The 21,968-nt window shown below is 36.6% G+C and overlaps 1 protein-coding gene across 4 annotated transcripts in view; it reads right to left on the bottom strand.

The window, feature by feature from the left end:
• Positions 1–21,968, bottom strand: part of PDE1C (phosphodiesterase 1C, calmodulin-dependent 70kDa) — a 583,126-nt gene that overhangs the window by 108,139 nt on the left and 453,019 nt on the right. For all 4 annotated transcript variants that reach the window (XM_011972179.1, XM_011972180.1, XM_011972182.1 and 1 more), the window contains 3 exons: positions 12,884–12,985; positions 12,195–12,315; positions 1,867–1,948 (listed from right to left, as the gene is read on the bottom strand). In XM_011972179.1, coding sequence (XP_011827569.1) covers positions 1,867–1,948; positions 12,195–12,315; positions 12,884–12,985 — 305 coding nt within the window. The remainder of the gene's footprint in view (positions 1–1,866; positions 1,949–12,194; positions 12,316–12,883; positions 12,986–21,968) is intronic.

The following is a 21,968-nucleotide window of genomic DNA, read 5'->3' as shown; positions in this document are numbered from 1 at the left end:
GTATTACGATTAATTATAGTGTAGTTTTAAGCTGAAACTAAAGTATTTGATGACACCACTTTTGCCTTTTTTTTCCCCTGACAAACTAAGCTCAACACGTCCAAACCAGAACTAACTCATAAGATTCCCCACAACCTTTGTAAATGGAACCATAGTCCAACCACTTAATCTAGAGTTCTGCCTTTATCTCAGCTTTGCATTCAGTCAAATCCTTGACACCTTATGTGCCACCTCTCTTCTGGAGAGGCTCTGTTACTACCTTAGTTCTGATATTCATCATCTCTTCTTTGTAATCCTGTAGGAGGCACCCAACTGGTTTCCTTGCCTCTAATCTTACTGAAAATCCTCCAATTAATCCTCCATGCTACTGGCAAAGAAATCTTCTAAAAACAGGGTTGGCAAACTTTATCTGTAAAGGACCAGATAGTTATTTTAGACTTTGCAGGCCATATCATCTCTATCAAAACCACTTAACTCTGCCACTGAAGTGCAAAAGCAGTCATAGACAATATGTAAATGAATGCACTTAGCTGTGTTGTAATAAAACTTTATTTACAAGAACAGGTGGTGGGCCAGATTAAGCCCACAGGCTAAAACATAAATTTATATATTTTTAACCTCACTTAAAATTCTTTAGATATGCCCTCATTTCCTACAAGAAAGTATAAACACATGCTATTATTAACACTACATAAAATCTGGGCTTGATACGTCCCTCACTACATCCTACTCCCTACCCAATGTTCTTGCCATATGGAAATGTTTAGAATTTGCTGACCATACAAGGCAGTTTTAAGTTTCCCTGCTTTGTATATGCTACATTCTCTGCCTGGAATGACCTTCTACCCACCCCTAGCTCACCTCCAACACAGATCACCATTTGCCCAAACAATGCATACGCACTTCTTGGGACTCAACTCAAATATTACCCCTTAATAAACCTAATGGCTCACACACTCTGTTGTGTACCTTATTGTACTATGTACAAAAGTCTACCTTAGCGTTATAATATTCTAATAGATTTTTGTTTTTGTAACATTTTGCCCATCACTCAATACTGGTTTAATGTGTTTGAGAGCAAGTACCACGTATAATTTGTCTTTGTTCCTATAACATCTATTACCATGTCTAGCAGTGCCCAATATATGAAGACTCAATATATATTATTTAAAAAGCATAAGCACTCAAAACAAAAGTAGAAAAATCCATAATTCTTATTGAATTTTCTTAAATGATTTCAGACTTTTCAAAGGTGGAGATCACTGACAACGTTTAATTCAGATAGGGCACTGGTGCCCTCTCCCATAGATGAAGATTTTTAAAATGCATATATTATGGTTATCAGCAATTCAAAAGTTATCCTTACCTAAAAAAAAACTGCTTTAAAGAAAAGAAAGGAAGGAAGACAGGAAAGAAGGAAGAAAATATTTTGAAAGATCCATTCATGGAAGTAGATTCAACCAGAAAACGAGGCTGTCCTGAAAATGGGGCTAGAAGAAGCATCAGTGAGTAGAAATGCCTTGGCAGCTTACAGTGCTACACGCAGAATGGAGGGATGGAGTAGAATGGGCTTCCTGCCAATGACATTTGTTATCTCCTTGGAGAGTTGGGACCCCCTCTTTCTCTTGACAGGGAATGACAGAGACACCAAGAGTATCATTGTCCAATTCTCCCATGAATAGCCACATTCCAGGGAGAAGAATGGACAGAGTGGTTCCATAAATCCAATCAGGCAGAGCCGTGAGCACAACACGGCAGAATGGAGCCAGTTTCCCAGTCAAAGAACTGCTCAGAGCATCTGTGATTACTTCTACAGGCTTCCTGCTTTGGTGCTTCCTTCTAACCAAAGAGCTGGCAAACACGTACCTACTTGTGACTGAGCAACCATAGTGGACTTTCGGTCACACAGAGGAGAAAAAGGCAGCCCCAGTTCTGCTTCTCTGTCACCCTGGAAAAATAAAAGGTCATAGTAAATTAAGGAACAGTAGGCTGGGTCACCCAGATTTCATTTAGAGACTTCTGCCACCACAGAGGCCACTGGTCTTTATTTTAATTATTACAATTACATTATATAATAAGTCTTTATGGAGACGACTTCTCTACATAAAACACAAGAAAAGGCTGTAGCCCTCTGGGATCCAATAGTTCCATCCAACTACAAAGCTCATGCTGCTGTAAAGAAAGCCTCATTGGGCAGTACTATGACCTCCATGGAAAATAAGGCAACAGGAAATATGTCTTGTGGCCTACAGCCAGCACTGCAGGCAGAATTTCTGTGTTTTCCTAAGTCATCCTGGGTCAACCTGTGGTCTTTGTCTAGCTAGTGAACTCCTCCCAGATGTGGGCAGTGTTTGAAACTAAAATTCAAACTGGACTGATTGAGATTGATCCCCTAGTGCTACTTAAAGTCACACACACTTGGAGCAAGTGCTTCTCGGTTCTTAACCTCAGAGGTTAGTCTATAATGAAAAGTGGACCAAAAAGAGTCAGAATAAATAATTGCTTGTGTCTATGAAGTTAGACAACAATAAAACATAATTGTCCGACCAATATATTCTCAATCTTGCCAAAAAGCATCACCATAATAAGTACTATGAAAAGTCTAAATAATGATGGAGATGTTTTCTAAAAACTTGGGCCTGAGGCTTAATACTTGTCATACCCCCAGAGCAAAGGAAAAAAAAAATATGTCACCCTTCTTATAGTAGTGAAGCTGTGCTAATTCATTTTACTGGCTCAGGATAGTAGCTACTAACTTGTGCTTGAATCTCTTTCTCCTACCAGATGTGAGATAGATCATAGGTAAGTTATTTTCTTTCCATGCATTTCAGTTTTTATCACTTGTTAAATGTGGAATAGTAATCTCTACCTCATAGGGTTATAAGGATGAAAGAGAAAAATGCATGTAAATAAATAAAATGAACTGTTGTTTCCCAACAGGTGGCTCTAATATTTAAGGTCAAGATTCGAGAAACTTTTAGTGAATTTGTTCACCTAATACATTCTGATTATAATAATACTGTCAATAAATTAATTTAATAGCAAATAAAGGATAGTAACAACCTGCAATCAGGCCTGGTTCAAAACTGGATGATTCTTCCTTCTAAGGCATGCTACCGAAGAGAACACATGTTGGCTCAATGCAGCATTAACTGAAAGGACGGAAAAGGAGTGTGTGTCTAAGGAAGTTCAACAGTGGGGTCACAATGGGACCTGGGGACATCCAAGGGTTTCAGGAATAGTCCCTAAGTGGCTCAGTTCCTTCTGCACCCTCTTCCTATATCGACACCCCAGGGGACGAATGGCTTCTTTATTTAAGTATGCTCTACTGAAAACTACTCTCTCAAGTGGCATGATAAAAATGATTTCCTTCTGAGTGAGTTCTACCTAGGTGATATGTAGAAAAGGAAGTGTATTTATAACATAAATTCTAGTGATGTAGATGGTTTGGTGGGATAGTTCAGCTAAAACAAATAAAACCCTTTTTATTCCCATGTAGCAGGGATACAAATTGTTCTGTCAGTACATTTTAATGGGGAGGGTGTGAACACTCTCCATTTGGCTATTAAAGTGTAAACACCAATTTGGATTTCATTATTGAACAATCACCTGATACTAAATAACTCTAATTTCATGAACTTGTCCATACCCAAATATACACATAATTTACATGCTTTGTATTTAATTGAGCTATGTAGACTCAACTAATAAAAGCTTATTTTTAAAACAGAGGTAACTGAATTCCCTTTGGAAAGCAGATATACTTTTGAATTGGAAAAAAAAACAGTGCTGATAATAATGTAGAGGAATAAACTTCTACTGATGAATCCAACTTGAGTGATAACACCATACTGTATGACTCTATAGCTATAGCTTAAAATTATTCATACACTTTCCTCTTTATTGAAGAGGTCAACATTTTCAAAAGAGGGCAAAATTCTCTGTTTACACAAAGGATTTTAAAAAATCACTCATTTTCTTCTTCCAGGACAGCTCAGAAAATTAAATATCATTCCTGCAGTAGGGGTTAAGATAACTCCAACTGATAAAGTCATGTAGTTGGCATGCAGAAGGAAGATAACGAATATCTGTTTGAATAAATGAGAAGACTAATTTGGTTAGAAACACTCACGTTCCTTTGGTCACTCAGACATTTATGACAGACAAACTAAAGAGAGCAATTAGGCAAGTAGCTGTTAACCAAACCCCTATTCTTCTCCTCCTCCATTTCCTGTCTACACAGCTAGACTCCATTGCCTAGAATCACTGCCAGTTAGTGCTCAATAACAGAAGAAGAGAAGGGATGCATTTCTGCCACAGTTCAGCAGTTCAGGCCTACAACACCTCTTATGCCTACTTCTCCATGCTTTCCCTGATTTAGTGGTTTGATGTAGACAAGCACTTTGGAAGCCAGGTAGATGGCAGGGTATGGTCTAAAATCATTGCTTATCATAGAACCACCTGCCAATCAAGAAACATGAGTCCTATACTTTACATGAGTGAGTTCAAAACTTCCATTTATGTGTGTTGTTATACATTTGGGGGTAGCTATATGTAGGCAGCAAACCAGTCAAAAGAAACAAGGGCCCCATCTGTATTGGAAGTTCAGAGAAGATGGCACCTGTCAGTGCAAGAGCTTCCAAAGACATTTAGGTAATATCTCAAGTGAGTCTTCTCAGAAAGAAAAAGGAAATGTTTGGGAAAGAAACAGAAGGATCAGGTTGAACAAAGCACAGCAACGTATATTCTTCTTTCTCAGAGGAGGAAGACACAAATATAACATATGAGAAAGGCATTGTGATGTTGGATTTAAGATAGCATAGTAAAGTTTTAGCTCTTTCAGAAATTATCACCTCAAAATGAGGAGGGTAAGAAAAAGAAATGCAATCACACATCCAAGTGAAAATCTGTAATCTCAAATCAAAACTATATGAGAAAGGGCTGCCAAATGCTGTAAATATCAAAGAGGAATGAGGCAAGATGCCAAGAGGCTAGGTAGAGAATAGACATTGAATTATAAGAGGCCCTACAAAAGTAAGGAAAAAGTCAAGGCATACACGCACACACACACGCACACACACACACTCACACACCACTTCATAGGACCCTCATAATAAACCAAGGACAACTCTAGATAGCTTGGAATACTACTGCTCTGATTGCCCTGTGGTACAAATCTGCAAATAGTTGACCTGAAAAGAATACATTTCACTCAAAGATGGTAAATAATAATAACAAAGTGAAGAAGAAAAGACAGGAGGAAGAGAAGGGGCAGAAGGAAGAGTACAAGGAGGAGGACAAAGAGATGATGGAGAAGGTGTAGGGGAAGAGGAAAAAGGTGAAGAAGAAGAGGAAGGAAGAGATAAATAAAAAAGAGCAAAGGGAGAAGGAAGTATTATAACATCAGCAGCAAAAGCAGGAATAGAGAACTTCAAACAGCAGATGGGGAACACTCATCAGAAAAATGGTGCCACTATTAACAGAAAGAAGCTCCTGAAATTATCAAGAACAAGGGCTCAGGGGAATGAGACCTAGCAGAGCATAGGAAAGATACTGAAAAGAGAGGAATACTAGAACTATCACATTAATGCAGATTGTGCTGGAAGCGGCTCAAAGGAGAACTGAATTACTAAAAATAAAAGGACCAGTGAAGGCACTATAAACAAAAAGAGAAACAATAAAACAATCTGATAATTTCATAGAGAAAAAAGGAAAAACTCACCAACATGTGTGATAAATAAAAATGGAAAAAATACCATAGACACATTAAAAGAACTGTAAGAGATGTTTGCAAAATATAAAATTGTACAGCAATACAAAGAAAATGAACCTCACAGTTTTTACAACATGATGTATTTACCAACGAGGTGAACTTATACTTCTTTAAAGTCAATATTTCATCAAAAAGTACCCTGAGGCGGTGGCTTGGATTTTGTAAATTATGGTTATAAAACTGAAGATGTAACTTACTCTCTTAGCAAACCATGGAATGTGTGGTCCATCAGCACTGAGACTATGCCCTTATTTTAAAATGTAACCCAACTTTCCAAATGTAATTTTTAAAAACACTCTATAGTGCCACTGAGATTTCGCATTTGAATTGTCCAATTTAAAATCTATAGTTAAGAGCTGAGGCAACATTTCTCTTACATGTGTTACTTACTATAGCTTATGGCATCTAGGTTAAAATATTAAGTCAATGAAAATAATTTACTGAATTATAATTACAAAAAAATAGTTCCAGTGCAATGAGTTAACAGTCCCTTCCCAACAGGCAAGAAATTCAATATGGTTATTTTCATATTGCCTCCAGCACATTTTTATTTGAGTATATATATGTGCAAACAAGGTTTCCTTTATGAGGAAAAAAATGTTCATATGTTTAAGTAATTCATTTTTACTTCCTCATAATTAGAAAAAGAATCACTGTAATACCTCAAACTTATATGAGTTAGCAATTATCTATCCTTTAGCCATGGACCAAATACTCTTAGCTGTAGAGGGCATGACATGGTTTGGCTGTGTTCCCCCACAAATCTCATCTTAAATTGTAGCTCCCATAATTCCCATGTGTTGTGGGAGGGAGCCGGTGGGAGATAATTGAATAACTGGGGGCAGTTTCCTCCATACTGTTTTCATGATAGTGAATAAGTCTCATGAGATCTGATGGTTTTACAACAGGAAACCCCTTTCACTTGGTTCTCATTCTCTCTCTTTGCTGGCTGCCATGTAAGACATCCGTTTGTTTCCTTTGTCTTCCACCACAGTTGTGATACCTCCCCAGCCATGTCGAACTGTGAGCCAATTAAACTTCTTTCCTTTATAAATTACCCAGTCTTGGGTATTCTTTATCAGCAGCATGAAAATGGACTAATACAGTAAATTGGTACTGGTAGAGTGTGGTGTTGCTGTAAAGATGCCTGATATGTGAAAGCGACTTTGGAACTGGGTAACAGGTAGAGGTTGGAACAGTTTGGAAAGCTCAGAAAAAGATAAGAAAATGTGGGAACATTTGGAACTTCCTAGAGACTTGTAGAATAACTTTGAACAAAATGCTGATAATATGGACAATGACATCCAGGCTGAGGTCGTCTCAGGTGGAGATGAGGAACTAGTTGGGAACTGGAGTAAAGATGACTCTTGCTGTGTTTTAGCAAAGAGACTGGCAACATTTTACCCCTGCCCTAGAGGTCTGTGGAACTTTGAACTTGAGGGAAATGACTTAGGATATCTGGCAGACACAATTTCTAAGCAGCAAAACATTCAAGAGGTGACTTTGGTGCTGTTAAAAGCATTTCGTTTTATATAAGGAGTAAGGAAAGGATCCAGTTTCAGCTTTCTACTTATGGCTAGCCAGTTTTTCCAGCACCATTTATTAAATAGGGAATCCTTTCCCCATTTCTTGTTTTTGTCAGGTTTGTCAAAGATCAGATGACTATAGATGTGTGGTACTATTTCTGAGGGGTCTGTTCTGTTCCATTGGTCTATATCTCTGTTTTGGTACCAGTACCATGCTGTTTTGGTTACTGTAGCCTTGTAGTATAGTTTGAAGTCAGGTAGCGTGATGCCTCCAGCTTTGTTCTTTTGGCTTGGATCCTTTCCTTACTCCTTATACGAAAATTAATTCAAGATGGATTAGAGACTTAAATGTTAGACCTAAAACCATAAAAACCCTAGAAGAAAACCTAGGTAATACCATTCAGGACATAGGCATGGGCAAGGACTTCATGTCTAAAACACCAAAAGCAACAGCAACAAAAGCCAAAATTGACAAATGGGATCTAATTAAACTAAAGAGCTTCTGCAAGCAAAAGAAACTACCATCAGAGTGAACAGGCAACCTACACGATGGGAGAAAATTTTTGCAATCTACTCATCTGACAAAGGGCTAATAACCAGAACCTATAAAGAACTCAATCAAATTTACAAGAAAAAAACAAACAACCCCATCAAAAAGTGGGCAAAGGATATGAACAGACACTTCTCAAAAGAAGACATTCATACAGCCAACAGACACATGAAAAAATGCTCATCATCACTGGCCATCAGAGAAATGCAAATCAAAACTACAATGATACCGTCTCACACCAGTTAGAATGGCAATCATTAAAAAGTCAGGAAACAACAGGTGCTGGAGAGGATGTGGAGAAACAGGAACACTTTTACACTGTTGGTGGGACTGTAAACTAGTTCAACCATTGTGGAAAACAGTGTGGCGATTCCTCAAGGATCTAGAACTAGAAATACCATTTGACCCAGCCATCCCATCACTGGGGATATACCCAAAGGATTATAAGTCATGCTGCTATAAAGACACATGCACACGTATGTTTATTGCGGCACTATTCACAATAGCAAAGACTTGGAATCAACCCAAATGTCCATCAGTGATAGACTGGATTAAGAAAATGTGGCATGTATACACCATGGAATACGATGCAGCCATAAAAAAGGATGAAGTCGTGTCCTTTGTAGGGACATGGATGCAGCTAGAAACCATCATTCTCAGCAAACTATCGCAAGAACAGAAAACCAAACACCTCATGTTCTCACTCATAGGTGGGAATTGAACAATGAGATCACCTGGACATGGGAAGGGGAACATCATACACCGGGTCCTATTGTGGGGGGTGAGGAGGGGGGAGGGATAGCATTAGGAGATATACCTAATGTAAATGACAAGTTAATGGGTGCAGCACACCAACATGGCACAAGTATACATATGTAACAAACCTGCACATTGTGCACATGTACCCTAGAAACCCTAGAACTTGAAGTATAATTTTTTTAAAAAAGCATTTGGTTTTAAAAGGGAAACAGCGCATAAAAGTTCAGAAAATTTTCAGCCTGATGATGCAGTCGAAAAGAAAAACCCATTTTCTGAGAAGAAATTCAAGCCTGCTGCACAAATTTGCAGAAGTAACAAGGAGACAAGACAATGGGGAAAATGTCTCCAGGGCATGTCAGAAACCTTCCTGAAGCCCATCACATCACAGACCAACAGGCCTAGGAGGAAAAAATGGCTGTGTGCAGCCTAGGGACTTGGTGCCCTGCATCCCAGACATGCTAGTCATGGCTAAAAGGGGCTAGGTACAGTTCAGGCCATGGCTTCAGAAGGTGCCAGCCCTAAGCCTAGGAGATTTCTGCAGAGTGTTGAGTCTGTGGGCGCACAGAAGTCAAGAATTGAGGTTTGGAACATCCGCCTAGATTTCAGAGGATGTATGAAACCACCTGGATGTCCAGGCAGAAATTTGCTGCTGGGGCAGAGCCCTCATGGACAACCTCTGCTAGGGTAGTATGGAAGCAAAACGTGGGGTTGAAACGCCCACACAGAGTCCCTACTGGGGTACTGCCTAGTGGAGCTGTGAGAAGAAGGCCACCGTCCTCCAGACCCCAGAATGGTAGATCCACTGAGAGCTTGCACCATGTGCCTGGAAAAGCAGCAGACACTCATTGCCAGTCCATGAAAGCAGTCAGGATGGAGGCCATACCCTGCAAAGCCACAGAGGCAGAGCTGCCCAAGATCATGGGAACCCACCTCTTACATCAGCATGACCTGGATGTGAGACATAGAGTCAAAGGAGATCAATTTGGAGCTTTAAGATTTGACTGCCATGCTGGATTTTTGACTTGCATGGGCCCTGTAACCCCTTTATTTGGCCAATTTCTCCCATTTGAAATGGCTGTATTTACCCAATGCCTGTACCCACATTGTATCTAGGAAATAACTAACTTGCTTTTGATTTCACAGACTCATAGGCAGAAGGGACTTGTCTTGTCTCAGATGAGATTTTGAACTGTGGACTTTTGAGTTAATGTGGAAATGAGTTAAGACTTTGAGGGACTGTTGGGAAGGCATGACTGGTTTTGAAATGTGAGAATATGAGATTTGGGAGGGGCCAGGGTGGAATGATATGGTTTGGCTGTATCCCCATCCAAATCTCATCTTAAATTGTAGCTCCCATAATTCCCACATGTTGTGAAATGAACCCGGTGAGAGAGAACTGAATCCTAGGGGCGGTTTTCCCTGTACCATTCTTGTGGTAGTGAATAAGTCTCATGAGATCTGATGGTTTTATAACGGAAAAATCCCTTTCGCTTGGATCTCATTCTCTCTCTTTGCTGGCCACTGTGTAAGACATCCCTTTACTCTTCTGCCATGATTGTGAGACCTCCCCAGCTATGTGGAACTGTGAGTCCATTAAACCTCTTTCCTTTATAAATTACTGAGTCTTGAGTATGTCTTTATTAGCAGCATGAGAACAGACTAATAAGGGTGATATTGCAAAAGTATTATCAAAGAAAGCATGATGGGGGAGTGGAGATTTGGAGAACATCCTCCTACTACTATTAGAAAAACAGCCTTTGGAAAAATAGCTCAAAAGAAGCCCTTGGTGAAGGATGATTTTCCAGAGTCACCTGTAGAGTTCTAGTTCCTCCCACACCATTGAGTCCCCTTTGAGAACTACTCTGGGAGGCTGAGCAATGACTCTGCAAAGAGAATTAACCATAAACTAAATAAGGACCTGTTGACATACACATATAACAGCTTGAGGGTGCTGTGGCGTGTGTGTGTGCATGTGTGCATGTGCACCATAGACAGAGTGAAGGAAATGCCTTGCTTTTCCTAACGAAAGGGTCTTAAGAAAACATCTGGTCCAACCTTATCCTAAATCCCTCCCTCCCCCCACCCTCCCAACATAAATCATAGATAAGACCATAGGGAATTAGAGAAGCAATTTGATTAGACTCAGGCCATAAATCAGTTGAAATAAACTCCAAGAAAGGGTCTTCTGGTATTTGTTTAATGTGCTGTTAACTCTAGCCCCACTTCATTACTAGATAGTATGTACAGCTTCAGAAGGAAAACACACACACACACAGGTGCCTTCTACAATTTCTCCATTCAAACTCGAAATGTAAGAGTAAGAATTATCACAAGAGCAATTGTCTTTCAGAAATCTAAATAAATAGCAAAAGAGCCCATCTCTTCTCAGTTTGCAGGATGAAGTTGTGACTCGTGTTATTAAGTAGTGTTTTATGGAATCAGAAGTCTCTGAATCCATGCTGTTGAACCTCTTTCTTGAATTAGCAAGAATTAACTGAATTAACTATATTAACTTGAATTAATTATAATTTAGGTCCCCAAATCTATGTATCATGCCTTCAATCTCAGGCCCGCATGTCTGGAGGCAGATGTTTGAATGGCAGCTCCTCTAGAGATAAGGTTAACGCACGTGCCTGAATTGGAAACATTTTGGCCTTGGTGCCAAGAATTTATTTCCCTTTCTATTTCTCTAGCTCTATGCAGTTTTAAAATTTGTTTTTAAACAATTTATAATAATGAAAGATCCTGCCTATTCTTTTTTTGAGACAGAGTCTCACTCTGTCACCAGGCTGGAGTGCACTGGTACGATCTCGGCTCTCTGCAACCTCCGCCTCCCAGGTTCAAGCGATTCTCCTGCCTCAGCCTCCCAGGTAGCTGGGATTACAGGCACCCGCCACCAGGCCTGGCTAATTTTTGTATTTTTAGTAGAGATGGGGTTTCACCCTCTTGGCCAGGATGGCCTCGATCTCCTGACCTCATGATCCGCCCACCTCGGCCTCCCAAAGTGCTGGGATTATAGGCATGAGCCACCGCACCAGACCAATCCTGCGTATTCTTATAGACAACACAACTCTGGAACTTAGGATGTAGTGAAGTTTAAATATAATTGGAATAGTAGTTTCTAGTGATTTCCTGACCCCAAATTGCCACATGTGGTTTAGAATTTTGCATCATGGACTTGTCCACTAGAAAAAAACAGCCCAACCAATTATAATAGAGACATGAGTTCAAGATTAACATCTTAATCCTACAGGGTGATGCCAAAGTAACTGTCATTTTGTCGAGCTACTAGAAAAAAAAGTAAAAGAACCCCTCAAATGACATTTTGACAAAAGACTGCCACAAGGAAACACCTTTTTTCCCCAAACAGAAATGCATAGGCTAGAAATACCATAATGTCCTAAAAATCAGTATTTAGGTGAGACTCAAACATCACATGACCAAGAAGCAAAATAATCTGTGGAGTCTCCCTCCCCTCTCCAAAATTACTGTAATCTCAATAGTCCTTACCCTAGCATTACTGAGATACAAAATTCATCAAATATCCAGTGATGACAGCCCTGATGGAGAGAGAGCAACAAGGTACCTGTCTGAAGAACTCCTCCAGGAGTGACATTGTCCAGCGATGATGGAGGTCCCACGCTTTTGCTGGATGGCTAATATCTGCTGTATGCAGCATAAGGGATAAGGCTTTTGGCTTTTCAATGCTGTAAACCAAAAGCACGCAAACACATGATGACCACACTCTTCAGAACCTCAATAAGAGTTTTTAAAAAATTATTAAGTTTTTAATCTCTGTTGCTCTTCCATCTCAAACCCCACTTCAGTTAAACTGAGGAAAAGACATCATTTCATCCTACAACTGGGATACTCATTAACTTGGTCTCCATATTTACAGAATTGGACTCTCTGGACTCAAATCCATTTCTGGGATGACTGCATCCTTCAAAAAGACAGCAAGAATCCAAGAGTAACTGACTTTTATGTGTTGCCTCTGCATTGGGGATCTCTGATAATTTAGTTTCCCACAGGGAATTATTTTAAATTCTCACTGGGGACAACTGATACTACCTCTATTATTTTTTCAACCCTGATGAAAACATACCTCATTGTGATAGGTACAACTTTTATGCTTTCTCCTTCAAACATCACCATTGCATGAGAACACTCTATAAAGTTGTGTTAAAGGAGATGCTCTTTAAAGGGATAGCCAGATGGACAAGGACCCATTTAAACACCTATACAAACACAAGCACAAGCCGCAAGCACACTTACGCTTCTGGCTGCTGCAGAGCAGTCTTCATTGCTTTGATTTGTTGGAAGTGACAAGACATATCCGTGGCCATCACCATTTCAATTACCAAGGTTCGAAACTCCCTTTTAGAGACAACCATGGAGGAAAAAGGATGGAAGTCAAAAATGGAAAACAAAAATCAGGGTTTTTTTTTTTGTTTTTGCCACTGGTAATCAAAATCAGTTAACTATTTCTGACATTTCTCATTTAATTTGGGTCTTTAAGGTGAGCTTTTTATTTGGAATAAATGAAAGCTAAGGATTAAGGAAATCATTTATGAGGAATATGATACATGGAATACACATATCATTTGGAAAATTAACTCACAGGAAAAAATTCAATGAAACTGAAAATTGTGTTAAAATGCTCTTTTCTCCAAATGAATACAGAGCTTTAAGAAAGAATTAACTTAAAAATAATCCTAGAAAGTAAATTGATAATCCATATTTCACGTTGGATACAGGTAGTCCATCGTTTTAAAAATAGCTTGATTTTTTAATAGAGTTTTAGGTTGACAGAAAAATTGAGCTTATAGTATAGCTAGTTCCCATATTACCTCTCTTCCTGCACAGTTTCCTTATTTTTAAAGTCTTGTGTTAATGTGGTGCATTTGTTACAACTAGTGAACCAATATTGACACATTATGTTAACTACAGTCCTTAGTCTATGTTAAAGTTCACCGGGCACATTGCACACTTCTACCAGTTTTGACAAATGCATAATGCCGTGTATCCACCATCACAGTATCCTTACAGAACAGATTCAGCACCCTAAAATCCCCTGTGCTCCTTCAATTCACCCCTCTCTCTTTTCCCTCACCCCTGCCAATCACTGATCCTTTTACTGTCTCTAAGAACTTTATTGAGGTATAATTTACATAGAATAAACTGCTGAAAATTTACATAAATTGCAGAATGTAAGGAGTTTAACAACTGAATAAGTTTTTGAAAATACCACTGTAATCATGATACCAAATATTTCCATCACCCTCAAATCTAGTCCCAGGCAAAGTTTGATCTGGCTCATGTCTATCTAAAACAGTTTGAATTTTCTAGTTTGATACATATGTATATAAAGTATACACATATATATTTAGTATATAATATAATATATATTTCAAATATTTAACATATATATTTCAATATTTATATATTATATACACACATATTTAATACATACATACACATATTTATTATATATATACATGTAGACATGCATATATACACACATATGTACCATATATTAAATATGTGTGTATATATGTACATATACATACATATATACACAAATTATTTTAAAATATAATGAATAATACATATATTATATACAGACATACACATTATATATTAACATAGATACTAGATATATACACACATGTTTCTGTGTATATACATAAACACATACACACATATATAAAATACAAAATGTACTCTTTCTTTACTCAGCATGATGATTTACAATTCGTCTATATAGTGGTTCATCAATAGTTCATTTTCTCTTATTGCAGAGTGGTATTCTATCATATCAGCATACCACAATTTGTAATCCATTTACCAGCTAGCAGACATTCGAGCTATCAGATTCTAGTTTGGGACTATTGTGAATAAAGCTACTATGGGTATTCATACATAAATCTTTGTGTAGACACATATGTTTTCATTAATCTGGGGTGAATACCTAGAAGCAGAATGACTGGTTTATAAGATAGCTGAGTGTTTATAAGAAACTGCCAGCCTGGCGTGGTGGCTCACGCCTGTAATCCCAACACTCTGGGAGGCCGAGGTGGGTGGATCACTTGAGGTCAGGAGTTCGAGACCAGCCTGACCAATATGGTGAAACCCCATCTCTACTAAAAATACAAAAATTAGCTGGGTGTTGTGGCGTGTGCCTGTAGTCCCAGCTACTCAGGGGGCTGAGACAGGAGAATTGCTTGAATCCAGGAGGCGGAAGTTGCAATGAGGTGAGATCACGCCACTGCACTCTAGCCTGGGTGACAGAGCGAGACTCCATCTTGGAAAAAAAAGAAAAGAAACTGCCAAATATTTTTCAAAGTGGTTGTATCACTTCACATTTGACCACTAGTGTCTAACATTTTCAGTTTTTCTTTGCCTACTCTAATCAGTCTTTAATTTCAGCCATTCTTCTGATGGATATGTAGTGGTATCTCATTGTAGTTTTAATCTACATTTCTTTGAATGACTAATTATGTCAGGCACATTTTCATGTACTTATATTCCATCTGTATACAATTTTTAGGGAAATGTCTGTTTCAAACCTTTCTCATTAAAAAATTGAATTGTTTTCTTATTATTGAATTATAAAAGTACCTTACACATTTTGGATTCAAAACATACGTAAAACGTAAGTGTTATGAATAATTTCTCCAATTTCTTGGCTTGCTTTTTTTTTTAACGGTGTCTTCCAAAGAGCGAAAGGTTTTAATTTTTATGAAGTTCGATTTATCATTTAAAAAATGCTTCATGCTTTTTCTGTCCTATCTGAGAAACCTCCATCTACTTCCAAGGACTTAACTGTTTTCCTCTGGAATTCTTGCCATTTTAGCTTTTATGTTTAGGTTTATAACCAATTTTGAGCTATTTTTTGAATATGGTATGTGATAAGGGTCAAAGTTATTTTTTCCCGTTGTTCCAAAACCATGTGTTGAAAATATTTTCTTTTCCCCATTGAATTAATTTGGCATCTTTGTCATAAATCAATTGATGAGTCAATTTCAAAACTCTGAATTCTGTCCCATAGGTATGTCCATCTTTCACCAATGAAATGCTGCCTTGAATACTGTAACTTAAGCATGCTTTGAATCAAGAAATATGAGTTCTCTGACCTTGTTCTTCATTTAAAAAGTATTATTGTGCATTTCCATATAAAGTTTATAATAATCGTAACAATTTCCAACATAATTCTGCTGGAATTTTGATTAGAATTGTATTGAAACAATACATAAATTTTGGAATATTTGACACCTTTACAATACTGAGTGTTCCACTACAAGATGACAGTATATCTCCCAATGTATTTAGGTCCTCTATAATCAGCAATGCTGTGTAATCTTTAGTGAGCATGAGTTGCACTTGTTTCTGAAAGTTACTACTAGTTTATATGTTTTGTGCTGTTGTAAAAAATTATTTTATTTTATTTTCCAATGGTTTGCTGCTAGTCTCTCTTTCCCTCTCTCTCTCTATATATAGATATATGTATATATGCATATATGTATATGTATAATGGTTTTTACACTAACCTTGTATTCTATGACCTTGCAAAATTCATTATGAGTTCCAGTAGCTCCTTTACAGATCCTTAGGATTTTCTACCTAGACAATCATGTCATTTGTTATTAACATCTTAACAATGTTGATGAATGTAAGATCAAGAATCTTTGTCTTGCTCCCAAGTCTTAGGGAAAAAACATTCAATATTTCACCATCAAGCTTGATGTTAGTTATAGGTTTTTCACATATGCCCTTTATCCAATTGAGGAAGTTCCCTTCTGTTTCTGGCTTGCTGAGAGTTTTTATCATGAATGAGTGTTGAATTTTGTCAACAAATGCTTGTTATGCATCTATTAAGATGACTGTATGATTTTCTGTTTGTTTTTAAATATGGTGAATTCTTTTAATTAATTTTTGAATGCAGAATTAATCTTGCATTCCTTGGATAAGCCCAATATATGAGTCAGGATTCTCCAGAGAAACCAATAGGATACACACATATAAAGAAAGAGATTTATTATAAGGAAGCGACTCATATAATCATGCAGGCTGACAAGTCCCAAGATCTGCAGGATAAATCAGCAAGCTGGAGATCCAGGACACCCAAAATTGTACTTCCAACTTGAAGGCTGACAGCTCAAGAACCAGGAAGAGCCACTGTTCTCGTTCAAAGACAGGCAGAAAGAATTCTCTTACTTGGGAGGGGGTCAGCCTTTTAGTTCTAGTTAGGCCTTCAACTGGTTGAATGAGGTCCACTCATGTTAGGAAGGGCAATCTGCTTTACTCAGTCTACCCTCTTATATGTTAATCCCATCCAAAAATGCCCTCACAGAAACAACAGAATAATGCTTGACCAAATATCTGTGCACACTGAGGCCCAGGTGAGTTGATACATAAAATTAACTATAACACATGATATATTATCTTCTTAGTATATTGTTATATTCAATTAGTTAATATTTTACTGAAAATTATTATAACTATGTTCATAAAATACATTAGTCTTTAATATTCCTTTTATGATTTTTTTTTGCCAGGGTATTTTGCATAGTATTTCTTCCTTCTCTAAATAAACTTGCATAAGATTGTTATTATCTGTTCTTTGCATATTTGATAGAATTCACCAGTTAAACTATCCAAGGATGGATATATCTTTGTGGGAATATTTTTGATGACAAAGTCAATTTTTTTAACAGACATAGGATTGTTCAGACTTTGTTTCATCTTGTGTGAGTTTTGGTAAGTTGTATTTTGCAAGGAATTTATCCACTTCATCAAAGTTGTCAAATTTATTGAGATAATGTTGTTTGTAACATTTTTTTATGTATTTCATATCTGTAGGATCTAATATTGGTACTTTGTGTTTTCTCCTTTTTATTGACCAGTCTAGACAGAAGGTTGTCAATCATGTTGCCCTTTTCAAAGAACAGCTTTAGCTCTGTTAATTTTTTTCTGTTTATTTTTTCTATTTTATTGATTTTTCCTCTTATCATTACTAATTTCTTCTATCCACTTTGAATTTACATTACTGTTTTGTTCTAGCTCCTGAAGTCATTGGGTTTGGAACTTTTTTCTTTCCTGCTATGAACATTTATAGCTGTAAATTTCCTCTAGGTGCTGTTTTAATAGTATTGCACACATTTTTAATATATTGCATTTTCATTCTTGATAAATTTGAAATGTTTCCTAGTTTCCTCTGATTACTTTTTGATCCACAAATTATTTAGAAGAGCGTTAATTTTCAAATGTACGAGATTTTCCTAGATATCTTATTCTTATTGATCTCTAATTTAAATCCATTAAGGTCAAAGAACATACTCTTAAAGCTTATGATATTTTAAAATTATTAAAACTTATTTTAAAATGTCCCAGCATGTGTACTTGAAAAGAATATGTATATTTCAGTTATTGCATGGTGTTCTATAAATATTAATTAAGGCAAAGTGGTTGATGTTGTTCAAATCCTCTTAGGTTCTTACTGATATTTTTGCCCAGTTTTTCTATCAACTGCTAAGGTAAGAATCTTAAAACCTCCTATGATTGTGAAAATATATATTTCTCCTTTTTCTCCTATCAATTTTTACATTTTAAATTTTGGAAGTCTATAGTTACCTAATACTTATTTATGATTGTTGTGTCTTTCTGATGACACTCTTATTATCAGAAAATCTCCTTTCTCTTTCACAACATCCTTTTTCTTGCAGTTCATTTTAGTTAATATTAATATCACCACTGCATTCTACTTTTTCCTACTGTTTGGTACATTTCACATACTTTTACTTTGAACCTTTTAGTGTATTTATATTTAAAGTGTATCTCTTGTACAATTGCAATTAAGGCTTGCCTTTTTATCAGTTCTAATAACCTTTTCCTTTTAAGTGGAATGTTTAGTCCTTTAACATTTAATGTAATTATTAATTTAGTTGGATTTGGTCTAACATCTTTTTGTTTGTTTTCTGATTATCACCTTTGCTTTTTTCCCTTCACAAAAACTTTTCTGCTTGAGATATTTTTTGTATTATTCATTTTTTAAATTAATTTTAATTTATCCACTGCTAAATGGTCAATTTAAATTTATCTTTTGATAAATGGGTAAACTTCAACAATTTTTAGCTATTATGGTTAATCTTTTTAGTGGTTGTTTGGGGATTACAACATACTATCTTTAATTTTCTGTCTATTGTACAACTTTGTGTAACATGTAAAAATCCTGCAACAGCACAGGTCCATTTACTAACATTAACTGGTCTTTATGTTATCATTGTCACATGTATTACACCTCTCTACATATAAGCCCCATGAGATGGTGTTGTAATTTTTGTTTCAAATGGTCAAATGCACAATTTAAATAAATGAAGAAAAATGGTCTTCTATATTTTCCCAGATATTTATCATTTTATTCTTTCCTAAAAGTCTGATTTCACTATATCATTTTCCTTCCAATAAATATTTAGATTTATTAATCTAAAAATTAATAAAATATAAAATAACAAAATAATATTTTTGAAACTACCTCAATGAAAGCTCTAAAGAAATTTATTTAGCATCCTTTATAACGCGGCTCCATTAGTGACACATTCCTGTTGTTTTCTATTATCTGAAAATAATTTTATTTCATCTTCATTCTTGAAGTTCATGTTCACAGGATGTAGTATTCTGTGTTGGCTTTTTTTTTTTTCTTTTTAGTACTTTAAATGAATTATTCCATTGTTTTCTGGCCTCCATAGTTTCTGAGGAATAGTCTACTGTAATTCAACTTGTTCTCCTAAATGTAATTTGCCATTTTTCTTTAATTTTATCTTTGCTTCTTAGCAGTTTGACTATAATATGTGCCTAGGCGTTTTTTCATCAAATTTATCCTGTTTTAGGTTTGCTGAATTTCTTGAATCTGTCTATTTATATGTTTGGCAATATTTGGAGACTGTTCAGTCATTATTTCTTCAAATTCTTTTTCTTTGCTATTCTCTCTCTTTTCTCTCCTTCTGAGACTCAAATTGCCCTTATGTTTGCGCACATAAAATTATCCCACATGTCCCTAACATTCTACTCATTTAAAACATCTTTTTCCTCTTACTTTTTCAAACTGAATAATTTCCAACTTTCAAATTCGAAAAATGAACTTTTAAAAGTCACTGTTTCTTTCTTCTGTCTTCTCTGCCATGCACTAAGCCTATGTAGCAAATTCTAAATGTAGATATTTTATTTTTTAGTTCTAAAATTTGTTTTTCATTTATATTTTCATTTTACTCACAAACCTTACCATATTTTATTCAATACAAGCACATTTTTCGTTATCTCACTGAGCATGGAAATAATAATTGTTTTAAAAGTCCAAAGTCCTCATCTGATAATTCTAACAATGGTTTATCCTAGAGTGTATATCTATTGATTGTCTTTTGCCTTGCTAAGAAGTCATTTTTTCCTGATCTTTATATGTCACTTAGATTGTATCCTGAATATTATAGATATAAGTTGTAGGGAATCTGGGTTCTGTTATATTGCTCTGAAGATTGTTGATATTTTGTTTTAGCAGGCAAAACTTATTTATACTCAAAATACAAACTCTGTACAGGTTCAGTAAGCAATATATCAGATATCGCTGGACACAGGGAAGGAAACGTCACACACCGGGGCTTGTCAGGGGGTGGGGAGCTAGGGAAGGCATAGCATTAGGAGAAATACCTAACGTAGATGACAGGTTGATGGGTGCAGCAAACCACCATGGCACATGCATAAAACTGCACTTTCTGCACATGTATCCCAGAACTTAAAATATAATTTAAAAAACTAATAAAAATGGTTTGAAAAAAATAACAAAAGGTGGCCAGGCACAGTGGCTCATGCCTATAATCTTAGCACTTTGGGAGGCCAAGGCCAGTGGATCATTTGAGGTCAGGAGCATGAGGCCAGCCTGACCAACATGGTGAAACCCCATCTCTACTAAAAATACAAAAAATTAGCCAGGGCTGGTGGTGCATGCCTGTAGTCCCAGCTACTCGGGAGGATGAGGCAGGAGAATCACTTGAATCTGGGAAGCAAAGGTTGCAGTGAGCTGAGATCATGCTACTGCACTCCACTCTGGGCGACAGAGTGAAACTCGTCTCAAAGTAATAATAATAATAAAAGGTTTGAATATGGCAGAGAACAGCTTCACACATATTCAGATATATCATGGTTTTGAAGGATTTGTGTGAGGGCTTGTTTAGACAGCGTATAATCCTGGCTTCCTGACAATCTAGTAAAGTGTTCTAAAGCTTGCATAATTGCCTCTTAACATATTTTCCAAACATACGTATACTACTTCTGTTACATATACTTTACTTATAGATTTTCTACTTCTGCTTAGCTACAATTTTGTCAAAAACTTAGCTATATAATTTGTATTTCCACTCTACTATAATCATAAGTCTCATTCATTCTTTCAATCTACAACTAGGGTAGCGAGGCTGGCATAGGCAGGATCTAAACCCATAGTCACCTGGAATAAACCAGACATATTGGTTCACACTGGAATGCATTGCTATATATCAATGCAAGCATACTTAGTGTTCATCTTTAGCTCTTGTTCTTATAAGTGGATATTTGTGAAGTACCAGTTGTGAATAATTTGAATGTTGCCTCTGATTTAAAAAAAAGTTACAAAATTAGTGATTTAGCAAAACACAGGTGAATTTAGTATAAAAAAATGGCCAAAATAGTCACTTGAAAATAAAGATTAGTGAAATCTGTTTATGTGCTACCCTTGTATATTTGTGTTTCTTATTCTGTACTAGCTTTATTATCTTGCAGAGAGAGTGAAACAAAAATATCTCAAAGAGACAATAAAATCATGGAATAGATTATGTATTGGAACACCCTGATGTGGTGGAAACTTATTTATAGTTATAGCCCATAGTACCACGTTTTATTTCTATGCTATCCCCATCAAGCTACCATTGACTTTCTTCACAGAATTAGAAAAAACTACTTTAAATTTCATGTGGAACTAAAAAAGAGCCTGTATAGCCACGACAATTCTAAAGAAAAAGAACAAACCAGGAGGCATCATGCTACCTGATTTCAAACCATACTACAAGGCTACTGTAACCAAAATAGCATGGTATTGGTACCAAAACAGATATACAGACCAATGGAATAGAACAGAGGCCTCAGAAATAACACCACACATCTAAAACCATCTGATCTTTGACAAACCTGACAAAAATAAGCTATGGGGAAAGGATTCCCTATTTAATAAATGGTGTTGGGAAAACTGGCTAGCCATATGCAAAAATCTGAAACTGGACCCCTTCCTTACACCTTATACAAAAATTAACTCAAGATGGATTAAAGACTTAAA

Source organism: Mandrillus leucophaeus, unplaced genomic scaffold, assembly GCF_000951045.1.
Source record: "Mandrillus leucophaeus isolate KB7577 unplaced genomic scaffold, Mleu.le_1.0 Scaffold128, whole genome shotgun sequence".
In the NCBI taxonomy this organism is placed as follows: domain Eukaryota; kingdom Metazoa; phylum Chordata; class Mammalia; order Primates; family Cercopithecidae; genus Mandrillus; species Mandrillus leucophaeus.
This window is presented reverse-complemented; position numbering and strand designations above follow the sequence as displayed.